General features: G+C 41.0%; 1 protein-coding gene across 2 annotated transcripts in view; it reads right to left on the reverse strand.

The window, feature by feature from the left end:
* The window catches only part of neb (nebulin), a 279762-nt gene that overhangs the window by 20103 nt on the left and 247449 nt on the right, over positions 1-12210 (reverse strand). For both annotated transcript variants that reach the window (XM_078552563.1, XM_078552562.1), the window contains 6 exons: positions 11984-12076; positions 10679-10771; positions 9331-9423; positions 7851-7943; positions 5888-5980; positions 524-616 (listed from right to left, as the gene is read on the reverse strand). In XM_078552563.1, the coding sequence (XP_078408689.1) occupies positions 524-616; positions 5888-5980; positions 7851-7943; positions 9331-9423; positions 10679-10771; positions 11984-12076 (558 nt within the window). The remainder of the gene's footprint in view (positions 1-523; positions 617-5887; positions 5981-7850; positions 7944-9330; positions 9424-10678; positions 10772-11983; positions 12077-12210) is intronic.

Genomic DNA, 12210 nt, shown 5'->3' on the forward strand with positions numbered 1-12210 from the left:
TGAGATGGTGGAGGGCTGCCAGAGCATGAACACGTACTGCAGAATTTGGAAATCAACCTGGATACAAAAACCTTTAAAAATAATCCTAAAAGTTCTGATTCGATGATAATAAAAGTACAGAGCTAAATGTTGACTTTGTGGTTCTGATTCAAATTCCATCAATATTCCAAAGCCTGCTTTCCTGTTGTTTTTTTTGGAAGCTGTTTAATCCATGCTATAGATGCTGTATTCGTATTACAGTCATGGCTTCTTAATGTTGTTCTTTGTTTTCTGTCTCACTGCACAGCATCGTAAGGTCTTACGAAAAATTGCTTACGCAAGCTCTTCCCCCATCAATAAAATCTATATGTCAAAATTGACAAAACTTTATGTATAAGGCACAAAAAGGTTTCAAGAATTTGAAAAAAAAGTTACATAAAAAAAGACTAGAAAAAAAATGACATTAATTGTGTTTAGTGACAGGAAGTTTCGGACAGGGGATATCATGAGTTTAAAAAAAAAGGGGAATCAAATTGGCAACTACCGAGCTGATGTTCTTCTGTGTCTCCTTCACACGCTTCACCTCAGGCAGGTCAGAGACTGCAGTTCCTTGACCAACATTCTCCTTGTATTTGATCTACAAAGTGTGCAGATCAGAGAAGAAAGGACAAACTGTCAGCACATCACAAACGAAAAACAAAAGCAACCAACATTTATACAGGACCTTTAACATAGCAAACATCCCAAGGCACTTTACAGGAACCATCATCAAACAAAATTTGACAACGAGCCACCCAAGGCAACATTAGGACAGCAGAGATAGGGTGTTAAGGAGTATCTTAAAGGAGGAAAGAGAGGTAGAAAGGCAGAGAAATGAAGGGAGGGAATTTCAGAACTACAGTAATAGGTAGACATTATACAAATGCTATGAAGCCACAGACTGCATCAAACCACATGGAATTCTCCCACAATAGCCTAGTGGGTAGAGGCATCAACCAGTCTTGCACTAAGTCACACAAACCAGTAAGCAGCCTTTAATTCCCAGTCTGTGTTGCGATCATAGTAAACATGGCAACACGTGAAGAGCTGGCTTTGGCATCATTGGGGCTGGGAGAGAAAACTAGCCTGTGGATGGCAATGTTGGTGTCTATCCAGCAATTTCTGCTCCTGTACAGTCAGGATTAAGCTTCATAATGTTGTTCCGAGGGTTGAATAGTCTACTCATTATCTAAGCTTACAGAAGGAGGGCCACTTGGATGAGGTTGTGACAGACTGCTGAAGCATGAATCCATACGACAATGTCAATCAGCACCTTCAGCAAAGGAGGCCAGAAAGGGGGGAAATAAATTCTGTATTGCGAAAAGGGAACTGCAGGTATTGCCAATGACATTGTGGCCTGGATTTTTGCAATGAAAGAGGGCCCTTCTGTCAAAAATGGTGAAAGAAGCTGAAATCTGGAAGTTCCATCCCTGCAACACGGCACCTACTATTTTCACGGGAATGGGCCCAAGATTTGTACATACAGTTTTGCGGAAGCAACTGCCTATATACATCAGTAGCTGTCTCCGGTCATGTCTAATTTTGGTGACCCATATGTGTGAAACATGATGTGTGCAGAATAGACCTGGTAGGAGCAGGTCTGAGCTTTGTGGAGTCCTTTGGAGAGGTGGGGTATCCTTTTGGGGAGGTAGGGAACCTCTTTGGATATAGTTTTGGGACACAGCAGTTAATCATCATCATCGTCATCGACTGGGACAAAGATGTCACGTTCCTCCAGTAATGAGGCGAAGCTCTTGCTGATCTGATTGCCCATGTAGAGAAAAGGGACGACCACAACAAAGACTTTCATGAGACCAAAGGAAGTCTTGACAGGTCTGGGTAAAATGGCTCCCGATTTTGTCACCACCACGTTTCTGAAAGAGTTGAGTTGAATCCCAGCTTTAGTTCGGGGATTCAGAAGGCCCCGGGTTACCTCAGTGCTCAGGGATCTTCCGAGTCCAAACAGACGCCACCCGACCGCCACCATATTTATGAGGTTGTCTCAAAAGGTCAGGTGCCCTTTGGGGGAGGTCAGGTGGTGTTTTGGAAAGGTAGGTTGCCCCTTGGGATTGTTAAAAGCATGAATGTGCATACAAAATGCATGAACTCATTAACTGTCAACCTCATTGGAACTGTCAAAAGTGTCAAAATGAAGTGTCAAAGGCAACTGTCAAGCTGTCAAGACATTTACAACTCCTGCCCTTTAAATCCTTGAAACAAATGTCTGGAGTTTAAAAAAATCATGACTTGCTATTTCACTCTGTCTGTTGACATAAACCTGAGGGCTACCATTACTGGATTTGTGCTGCACAACCTTCCATTATCACAGTAGGATGCCTGTCATTTCAGAATATGATTGACAGCTCCAAGTGCTTATCAACTCTTTGAAGCAGGACTATGAATTCCAACGCTTGTTTTTCTAAAGGATTATGCACAAATGAAATGTTTGTTCTTATATGGGTTTATGTAATTGAAAGAAAGTAAATATAGAAAATGGGTTTTTACGAATTAGACTAATTCTTCAAAATAAAGTCTGCAATAGACACATAGAATGTCATTTTTTTTCATTTCAGCATGGCTCCTGAGCTCTGCCCATGGTAGATACTGGGTGAGTTGACATGGTAGCTGTAAGGGCAAAAGGTGGTGGGTTGGGTGCATGGGTTTCTGTGAGTTGGCATAGGGGCTATAAAGGTCATGGGGGTATGTGGAGGGCATGGAGGAGATGAGGGGCCATGGGGATGTGTGTGGCACATAGGTAGGCATGGAGGGTATGAGGGGCCAAGGGAGCATGGGAAGTTTGAGGGGGTGTGAGGGGTGAGGGCTGGAGGGCCATTTTGTGTTTTACTGTTTTTTAAAAACTCAACACAATGCTGGAACACAGAGGCAGGCCTTCTTCCCAGCCTGCTACTGCACCCAGCAGCCTCTGCAATGGCTATTGGATCATACTTACTTATTTCTATTTGCACTGTTAGTTCATCTGTTTTGTTTCAAATGCTATGTGCATTCAGACACAGAGCCTCAAGTTTTGTCCTTTTATTATTTTTGTAACCTCTACTCTTTGACTTGTGGTCTCTGTCCCTTCCTGTCATGGTGTGTTTATCATTTCCCAAATTAATACCTTCCCCTCTCATCTGTCTCTACTCTTTAATTTACCACAGCTTCCCACATTCGATCCCTTGCCCCCACAATTTAGTTTAAAACTCTTTCTGCTTCCCTAGTTATGCCTAGATGTCTCGAGAACCCTGGCACCAGGCAGGCAACACAGCCTTCTGGACTCTCACTCTTTACTGCAGAGATCAGTGTCAATCCCCCTCACTATACTGTCCTCTACTAGCACTACATTCCTGCTTGCTCCCACCGCTTGACCGGCTTCCTATACAATGGTGCTATGGCCAGCCTGCTCATCCACCTTGCAGACCTTGCTTTCAGCCACACAGGTTGTGAGCACTTCAAACCTGTTGGACAATTGCAAAGTCTGAGGTTTCTCCACTACTGTCTCCTCAGTCCCATTACCTGTCTCACTCACAGGCACATCCACTGCTGGCCAAAACAGATGACCCTATTCTAAAAGATGTGGCTGTCTACTGGAACAAAGTGTCCAGATATTCCTCGCCCTCCCTTAGGTTGCACAATGTCTGCAGTTCAGCTTCCAAATCAATAATCCTGATCCTGAATTCCTCAAGCTGCTTACACTTCCTGCAAACATGTTTGTCATGGATCGCCTTGGCGTCCAAAAACTCTCACATTCCACAGCTGCAACATAACACCTGTCCTGCCATTGTTACTTATGTTATTTAGTTAATTTAATCACTTTCTTAATTAACTTAGAATAATTCCTATGTATGCTACAATTTACTGTGCTTATTAAATGTTAGTACCACTGACAACTAGAAGTTACGTGTTTCTTGACTACACAGGTATGTGTTTTAGGTGTTTAAAATTAAAATAAATTAAAGTAAAGTTTTAGTTCGATTTTATTTATAGTTCTACCATAACTCCTGTGGCCTAAGCTGTTTATTATTACACTATCCCTAACACTAAGCACTTACCGGCCAATCTATAAACTTACAAAAGTACTATACTATTTGAAACCCTAGGAACAGAATAAACCTTAACCACTCACCAGATATTCACAAGCTAGCTTCTTCTCTAACCAATTAAACTCACAAGTCAGGAATACTCTCCACTTGCCTTGATCAATGCGGCTTCAATAACACTCAAGAAGTTCAACACCACCCAGGACAAAGAAATTCATTTGATCGGCACCCCATACATCACTTTCAACATCCACTCCCTCCACCACTGACACACAATGGCAGCAGGGTGTACTACATACAAGATTCTCTGCAACTACACACCATGGCTCCTTAGACAGTAACTTCCAAACTCTTGATCTCTACCACCTTGAAAAATAAGGGCAGCAGTCGCATGGGAACACGACCACCTGCAAGTTCCCCTCCAAGCCACACACCATCCTGACTTGGAACTATATCGCCGTTCCTTCAGTATTGCTTGGTCAAAGTCCTGGAACCCCCTTCCTAACAGCACTGTGGGCCACGCGTAGGTTCCCGCGCCAGATGGACTACAGCAGTTCAAGAATGCGGCTCACCACCACCTTCTCAAGGGCAATTACGGATGGGCAACAAATGCTGGCCTTGTCAGCAACATATGTATCCCATGAAACATTAAAAAAAAAACTACTGAGGCTGGTAGAAAACCTCCCACCGTGTATGCCAATGTTGATGTCCATCCAGCAATTTCCGCTAATACGAAGTCAGGATTAAGCTTTACAGTTGAATAGCCTACCCATTATATAGCTTACAGAAGTAGAACCACTTGGCTGAGATGGTGTCAGGCTGCTGAAGGATGAATCTATACCACAATATCAGTCAGCCCCTTCGACAAAGGAGGGCAGAAAGAGGGGAACAAAATATGTATTACATCAAACTACAAAATACAGGTCATAAAAGGGAACTGCTGGTTAGATATGCAATTAACATTTTCAGTAAATGTCCTGAAATCAGAGAGTACCTTCATTGTAAGTAATTAAATAAAGAAAGCTCATGCTGTATCCCTTTAGAACTAATCACGTTTTTTTTACTACTTTGCCTTCAAATAACTTATAGACCTAATGGAGATTGGGAATTGATAGATTGAATCTTAGTAGAAAAATTAAATATGATATTTTATCTTTAAGATGAATGTACCAAGCAACACCATTTAAATTGAATGTAACTTTATCACTAAATGGATTACAATAGTTTCAAAAAGATTTATTTATTAATAACATGTGGCTCAATGTGAATTTTTTAAAATCCTGAAGATGCTAAAAGTGAAGGACTGAGTTCCGTATCACAAATGAAATTCTGATTGGCAGATCTCAAAAATTAATCTAGATTCAAAAATTTGAAACACTAAGGTTTGAGTTAGAGATGATAAAAGTATGAGGCTAAATGTTGACTTTGAGGTTCAAAATCAAAGGCCATCATTATGTTAAAGTCTGTTTTCCTGCAGTGTTATTGAAAGCTGTGTCATTTATACTGTTGATGCTGTATTGATATTACAATCACAGTTTTGTTATGTTGCTTTTGGTTTACTTTCTCAACGCATTGTATTAAAATGTATGACCAAAAAAAAAGCTTAACCATTAATTTTCTTCCCCCTCACATATATGTAAATTCAAAACTGATAAAAAAAAACTTAAGTACATTTCACAAAAATGTTTCAAAAATTAGAAAAGGTTAAAATAAATTTGAAAAAAAAGGCTAGAAAAAATTGGCATTAATTGTGTTTAGTGGTAAGAGGTACTGGGTAGTAAGGGCCAGGGTGAATCATAGGTTGAGAAAAGGGGAATCAAATTGGCAACTACCGAGCTGATGTTCTTCTGTGTCTCCTTCACACGCTTCACCTCAGGCAGGTCAGAAACTGCAGTTCCTTGACCAACATTTTCCTTGTATTTGATCTACAAAGTGTGCAGATCAGGGAGGAAAGGACAAACTGTCAGCACATCACAAACAAACAACAACAACTGGCGTTTACGTAACACCATCAACATAGTAAAACGTTCTAAGGCACTTTACAGGAGCCATCAACCAACAAACTTTGACATCATAGCACATAAGGCAACATAAGAACAGAGAAGTGATTTTAAGGGGTGGTTTAAAGGATGAGGGAGATGCGAAGAACTGGAGAAGATTAGGGAAGGAATTCCAGAGCTACAGTCACATGTAGACTTTATATAAATGATGTCAAGCCACAGACTTCACCTCGCTACACATTTGAATCTGCTTTATTGGCCTAGCGGGTAAAGGGATCAGCCAGTCCGGTACCAATTCACACAAATCAGTAAAACAGCCTTGGTTCAAATTCCAGGTCGGTTTTGAGGAAGTAGCTATGACAAAATGTGATGAGCTATAACGAGTCTCAGCGTTCCTGGGAAGGGAAACTCGGCCGAGTATGCCAATGTTGATGCCTATCCAGCAATTTCTTCTTCTGCAAAGCCGGGGTGAAACTTTATAGTGACGTTTCCATAGTTTAATAGCCTAACCATTATCCTAGCTTACAGAAGAAGGCCGCTTGGGTGGCATGTTGATGGGCTGCTGGAGTATGAATCTATACTACAATATCAGTCAGTACCTTCAGCAAATGAGGGCTGGTTGAGTACGGTCAGTACTCTGCCTATTGCAAACAACCCAAAGGGACATGCTGTTTGATATGGTCCGCCAGTCATTGGGACATATCGCTTACGTACCTGGCATCACACCGGCACTGAAATTCATGTACCATATTACTCATTTGTGTGGTAGGCAGAACGCCTTTTTGGTTTTGCATCAGCATCCACTCGCGTTGCCACTGCACAGTAGCAGCATGAGTCAGTTGGCTTCATCTGTTGCTCAAATTATCGAGATACTTTACCTTTTCAAGGTATTTGAGGTAGCTGGGGACTTTTCAGGTCTGAAAGTGTGGGCCACAATGCACAGCGAGCAATAATCTGATCGGGGTAGCCATTATCCCACAGGATAGCTTTGATGCGCCCTACGGCATCAAGCATGCATAGTTTGCAAATGGCATAGGCCCTATTTATGAGATTGTCGATAAGGCCAATCTTATAGCAGTGGAACTGTAGGAATCCCAATGCATATATTGAAGGTAGGCTTGCGGTAAACTGTAGTGGAAAACAAATTAGCAGATTTCTCAACTAGCAATTCAAGGAAAGGCTTTGAAAGGCTTCGATAGAGTATCTCTTTCTTCAGCAGGAATCAAGTATGTATTACAGTGCATCAAATTACACGGTGCAGGCCAAGAGGGGGGGCTGGAGATTTCGCCAATGAAACTATGAATTGCAGATGTCAAAATAAATCCAGGTTTAAAAACATTCAATACTAAGTTCTGCTTGGGAGATAATAAAAGTACAGGGCTAAAATGTTAATTTTGTGATTCTGGTTCAAATTCCATCAATACCCCAAAGCCTGTTTATCTGCTATTTTTGGAAGCCGTGTAATCTGTGCTATTGATGCTGTATTCATAATACAGGTTTTCTTATGTTGCCTTGTTTTCTTTCTGAATGCACAGCACTAAAAAAAGTCTGACAAAAAATGCTTTTGACAGCAATTTCCTTTGCCCCGATAATATATAAATTTTAAAACTGATTTTAAAAAAAGCTTTTGAGTAAATTCCACAAAATGTTTCAAGAATTAGGATAAGTTAAAAATAAACTTGAAGAAAAACGCCTTGAAAAATGACATTAACTGTGCTTATTGGCAGGAAATGCTGGGTAGTAAGGTGTGGGATGAATCATGGGTTAAAAAAACGGAAAACAAATTAGCAGCTACCGAGCTGATGTTCTTCTGAGTCTCCTTTACACGCTGCACCTCAGGCAGGTCAGAGATTGCAGTTCCTTGACCAATATTTTCCTTGTATTTGATCTACAAAATGTGCAGACCAGGGATGAAAGTACAAACTGTAAGCACATGACAAACAAATAACGACAGCTATTATCCTGGAACACCCTCCCTAACAGCACTGCGGGTGCACCTACACCACATGGACTGCAGTGGTTCAAGAAGGCAGCTCAGCACCACCTTCTCAAGGGCAATTAAGGATGGGCAATAAATTCTGGCCTAGCCAGCGACCCTCACATCCCTTGAACGAATAAAGAAAATACAGCATCTTAACATATTAAAACAGCCTAAGGCATTTCACAGGAGCTAGTATCAAAAAGAACTTGACTGTGAAAAACGTAGGGCAACATTAGGACAGAAGAGGTCGGTTTTAATGAGTGACTTAAAAGAGACAACAGAAGTAGAGAGGTGGAGGTTTAGGGAGGGAATTCCAGGGCTACAGTAAAATGTAGACGTCTTACAAACAATGTCAAGCCACAGACTGCACAAAACCACACATGGGATTCTCCCCCATTAACCAACTGAGAAAGGCATCAGCCAGTTTAGCACTCGCTCAGACAAACCAGTAAATTCCCAGTCAGTTTTGTGACAGTCGCCATGGGAATGTATGATTAAGCTATAACCGGCCTCAGCATCCCGGTGGCTGGGAGGGGGAGCTCAGCCGGGGATGCCAATGTCGATGTCTGGCCAGCAACTTCTGCTTCTGCAAAGTCCGGATGAAGCTTTCTAGTGATGATCCCACGGGTGAACAGCCTACCCATTATCTAAACTCACAGAAGGCGGCCCACTTGGATGGCTCTTGGTGCATGTATCTATACCACAATATCAGTCAGCCCCTTCAGCAAAGGAGGGCAGAAAGTATAGATTATATCAAACTGCACACTGCAGACCAAAAGGGGAACTGTAGGTTTCTCTCATAAAATTCTGATGTGCAGATCTCAAAATTAATCCAGATTCATAAACCTTAAATTCTGATTTAAGCTCTGATTATGAGGTAACAAAAGTGCAGGCTTTGTTAACTTTGAGATTCTGATTTAAATTCCATCAATATGCTAAAACCTGTTTATCTGCTGTTTTTTTGGAAGCTATGTAATAAATGCTATGGATATCGTAAATTGCAATCAAAGTTTGCTTATGTTGCCTTTTGTTTACTATCTCACTCTAGTGTGTTGCACAGCCTGACAAAAATTGCTTACTCATTCATTATTTTTCACCCTGAAGAAGACATAAATGTTAACATTGATAAGAACCTTATGTATATTCCACAAAAAAAGCTTAATGAATTAAAAAATAGTGAAATAAATTTGAAAAAGGATGAGAAAAAAGTCATTAATTGTAATTGTTGGTTAAAAAAAAAATGTTGGGTGGAAGGATAACGGGTTAAAAAAAGGGGAATCAAATTGGCAACTACCGAACTGATGTTCTTCTGAGTCTCCTTCACACGCTTCACCTCAGGCAGGTCAGAGATTGCAGTTCCTTGACCAACATTTTCTTTGTATTTGATCTACAAAGCGTGTAGATCAGGGAGGAAAGGACAAACTGTCAGCACATGACTAACAAACAACAACAAGAACTACTGGCATTTATATAGCACCTTTATCGTAGCAAAATATCCCAAGATACTTCAGAGGAGCCATTATCAAACAAAATTTGACACCAAAGCACATAAGACAACGTGAGGACAGAAGAGATAGATTTTAAGGTGTGTCTTAAAGGAGAAGAGGGAGCTATTGAAGCAGGGAGGGATTTCCAGAGCTACAATGGTACATAGACTTTATGCAAATAATGTCAAGCCACAGACTGCACCAAATGACACATTGGAATCTCCCTCATTGACCTAGTGAGTAAAGGCAACAGACAGCCTGGCCCTAATTCACACAAACTGTAGTGGCCTTAGTTTAATTCCCAGTCTGTGTTGAGTTGGAAGCCATGGCAACACTTGGAAGAAGCTACTTCCAGCTTCAGAGACCCTGGGACGAGGATGGGAATCTCAGCCGGGAAGACCAATGTTGACGCCTATCCAGAAATTTCTGCTCCTGCAAAGTCAGGTGGAGCCTTTATAATGATGCTCCAACAGTTGAATAGCCTACCCGTTATATAAGCTTACAGAAGTGGGGCCACTTGGGTGAGATGATGTCAGGCTGCCAAAGCATGAATCTGTAGCACAACATCAGTCAGCCCCTTCAGCAAAGGAGGGCAGAAAATGGGGAATAATGTGTATAGTACATCAGACTACACACTGCAGGCCAAAAAGGAAGTTTCAGGTTTCTCTAATGAAATTCCGATTTGGAGATCTCAGCAATTAATCTGGATTTTAAAATCTTAGACATTAAGTTCTGGTTCAGGGATAATAAAGTACGGGGCTCAATGTTAACTTGGAGGTTCTGATTCAAATCCCATCACTATTCTAAAGCCTGTTTATCTGCTGTTTTGTTGGAAGTTGTGTAATCTATGCTGAAAGTGTTATCTATTGCCATCATGGTTTTATTATGTTGCTTTTTGACTACTTTCTCACAGCACAGCATTGTGAATTATGACAAAAATAGCTTGTACATTATTTTTCCCTATAAAATATAATGTCAAAATTGATTTTTTTAAAAAGTGTGAATTCCACAAAAATTTTTTTCAAGAATTAAAGTAAAATTGAAAAAAGACAAACAAGAAATGCCATCAATTGGCGTTTGGTGGCATTGGAAATGTTGGGTAGTAAGGTGCTGTGCTGTGGGATAAAAAAAAAAGGGAATCAAATTGGTAACTACCGAGCTGATGTTCTTCTGTGTCTCCTTTACACGCTTCACCTCAGGCAGGTCAGAGATTGCAGTTCCTTGACCAACATTTTCCTTGTATTTGATCTACAAAGCACGTAGATCAGGGAGGAAAGGACAAACTGTAAGCACGTGACAAACAGCAACACATGAACTTTCTGCAAACAATATCCAGACACACACTGCACCAAGCTACACACTGGGTTCTCCTCCATTGGCCAAATGGGTAAATAAATGCATCTGCTTGCAGACTGTACAAACCAGCAAGTCACTGACTTTGATTCTAATTCCCTTGTACAGTAGAATACAATTGGCATGGGGTGGGAGGGCATAATTAAAATGGGATAGGGAATTTACCCACTGTTTTCCCACTCCGATCTGGCCAACAGTAATTTTAAATTGCTAGTGGCAAGGACTTCCGCCCCAAACCTGTGGGGTCCTCTTTAAGTGTACAAGTCAGGCTCCAACCACATCATCTCAGCTTAATCTAGCCTGAGTGGATAGCCGTGATGGCTTCCCCATGAAGCCAAACCTGTGGGGAACAGCAGCAAGGGCCAGAAGAGATAAGCTTTACATATCTTTGCATATGTCAATGCTGTCCAGGAGCTAAAATCTCCCCAGGTCTTAGCAGATGAGTTTGTCGCTTGCCCTGGGCTCATTCTCAATCATCAATCCTGCTCTGAGTTAAAATTAAGGCCCCTGCTTCATTCTCAATTGAACTCCTATAGTAGGCAGAACAGCAATTGGAGACCTCAGCAGGAAGCCTCAGGTTCCTTGGGCTAGAAAAGGGAAAAAAAAAATTCAGCCTATATTCTTGCTCTCTAGAAACCTGTTCTCCATGATAAATAGCCTCTAGGTGTTTAAATCCACATGGGGAGAATGATCATGCTGGAAATGTATTGGAGGGCTATGTGTGCTGATGTACCCATATTCCAGTATAAATTGGCTCTCCTTCACCAGAAGACAGTGAACAGAATGGAAAAAAAGTATATATACACTATGTCAAACTCCACACTGCAAGCAAAAAAGGCAACTGTAGGTTAAGTATGTCATCTGTTTGTGTTTCACTTTTTGTTAAGGCAGGTGATTAAGTGGACCAGGGTTTTGTTTAAGCATTCATTTTGAACTTGACAAAGCCTTTGGTTAATTCCATAAAAAACAAAAATTAGAATATAAGTTCTAGCTAAATCAAAATAAATTAGACTAGAGAAATTGTGTGAATTCTGTTTAGTGCAAGGGAGGTTCGGTAGTAAAGGTGAATTATGGCGTAATACAGAGGGAAATCAAATTAGCAGCTACCGAGCTGATGTTCTTCTGTGTCTCCTTTACACGCTGCACCTCAGGCAGGTCAGAGATTGCAGTTCCTTGTCCAACACTTTCCTTGTATTTGATCTACAAAGTGTGTAGACCAGGGAGGAAAGGACAAATTGTAAATACATGACCAACAATGACAAATAGACCGAGACAAACTACATATCACAATGGATTAGACACTACAACAAACTGCAAACATCAAACTACACAGA

Source organism: Cetorhinus maximus, chromosome 11 (genome assembly GCF_964194155.1).
Source record: "Cetorhinus maximus chromosome 11, sCetMax3.hap1.1, whole genome shotgun sequence".
NCBI classification, from domain to species: domain Eukaryota; kingdom Metazoa; phylum Chordata; class Chondrichthyes; order Lamniformes; family Cetorhinidae; genus Cetorhinus; species Cetorhinus maximus.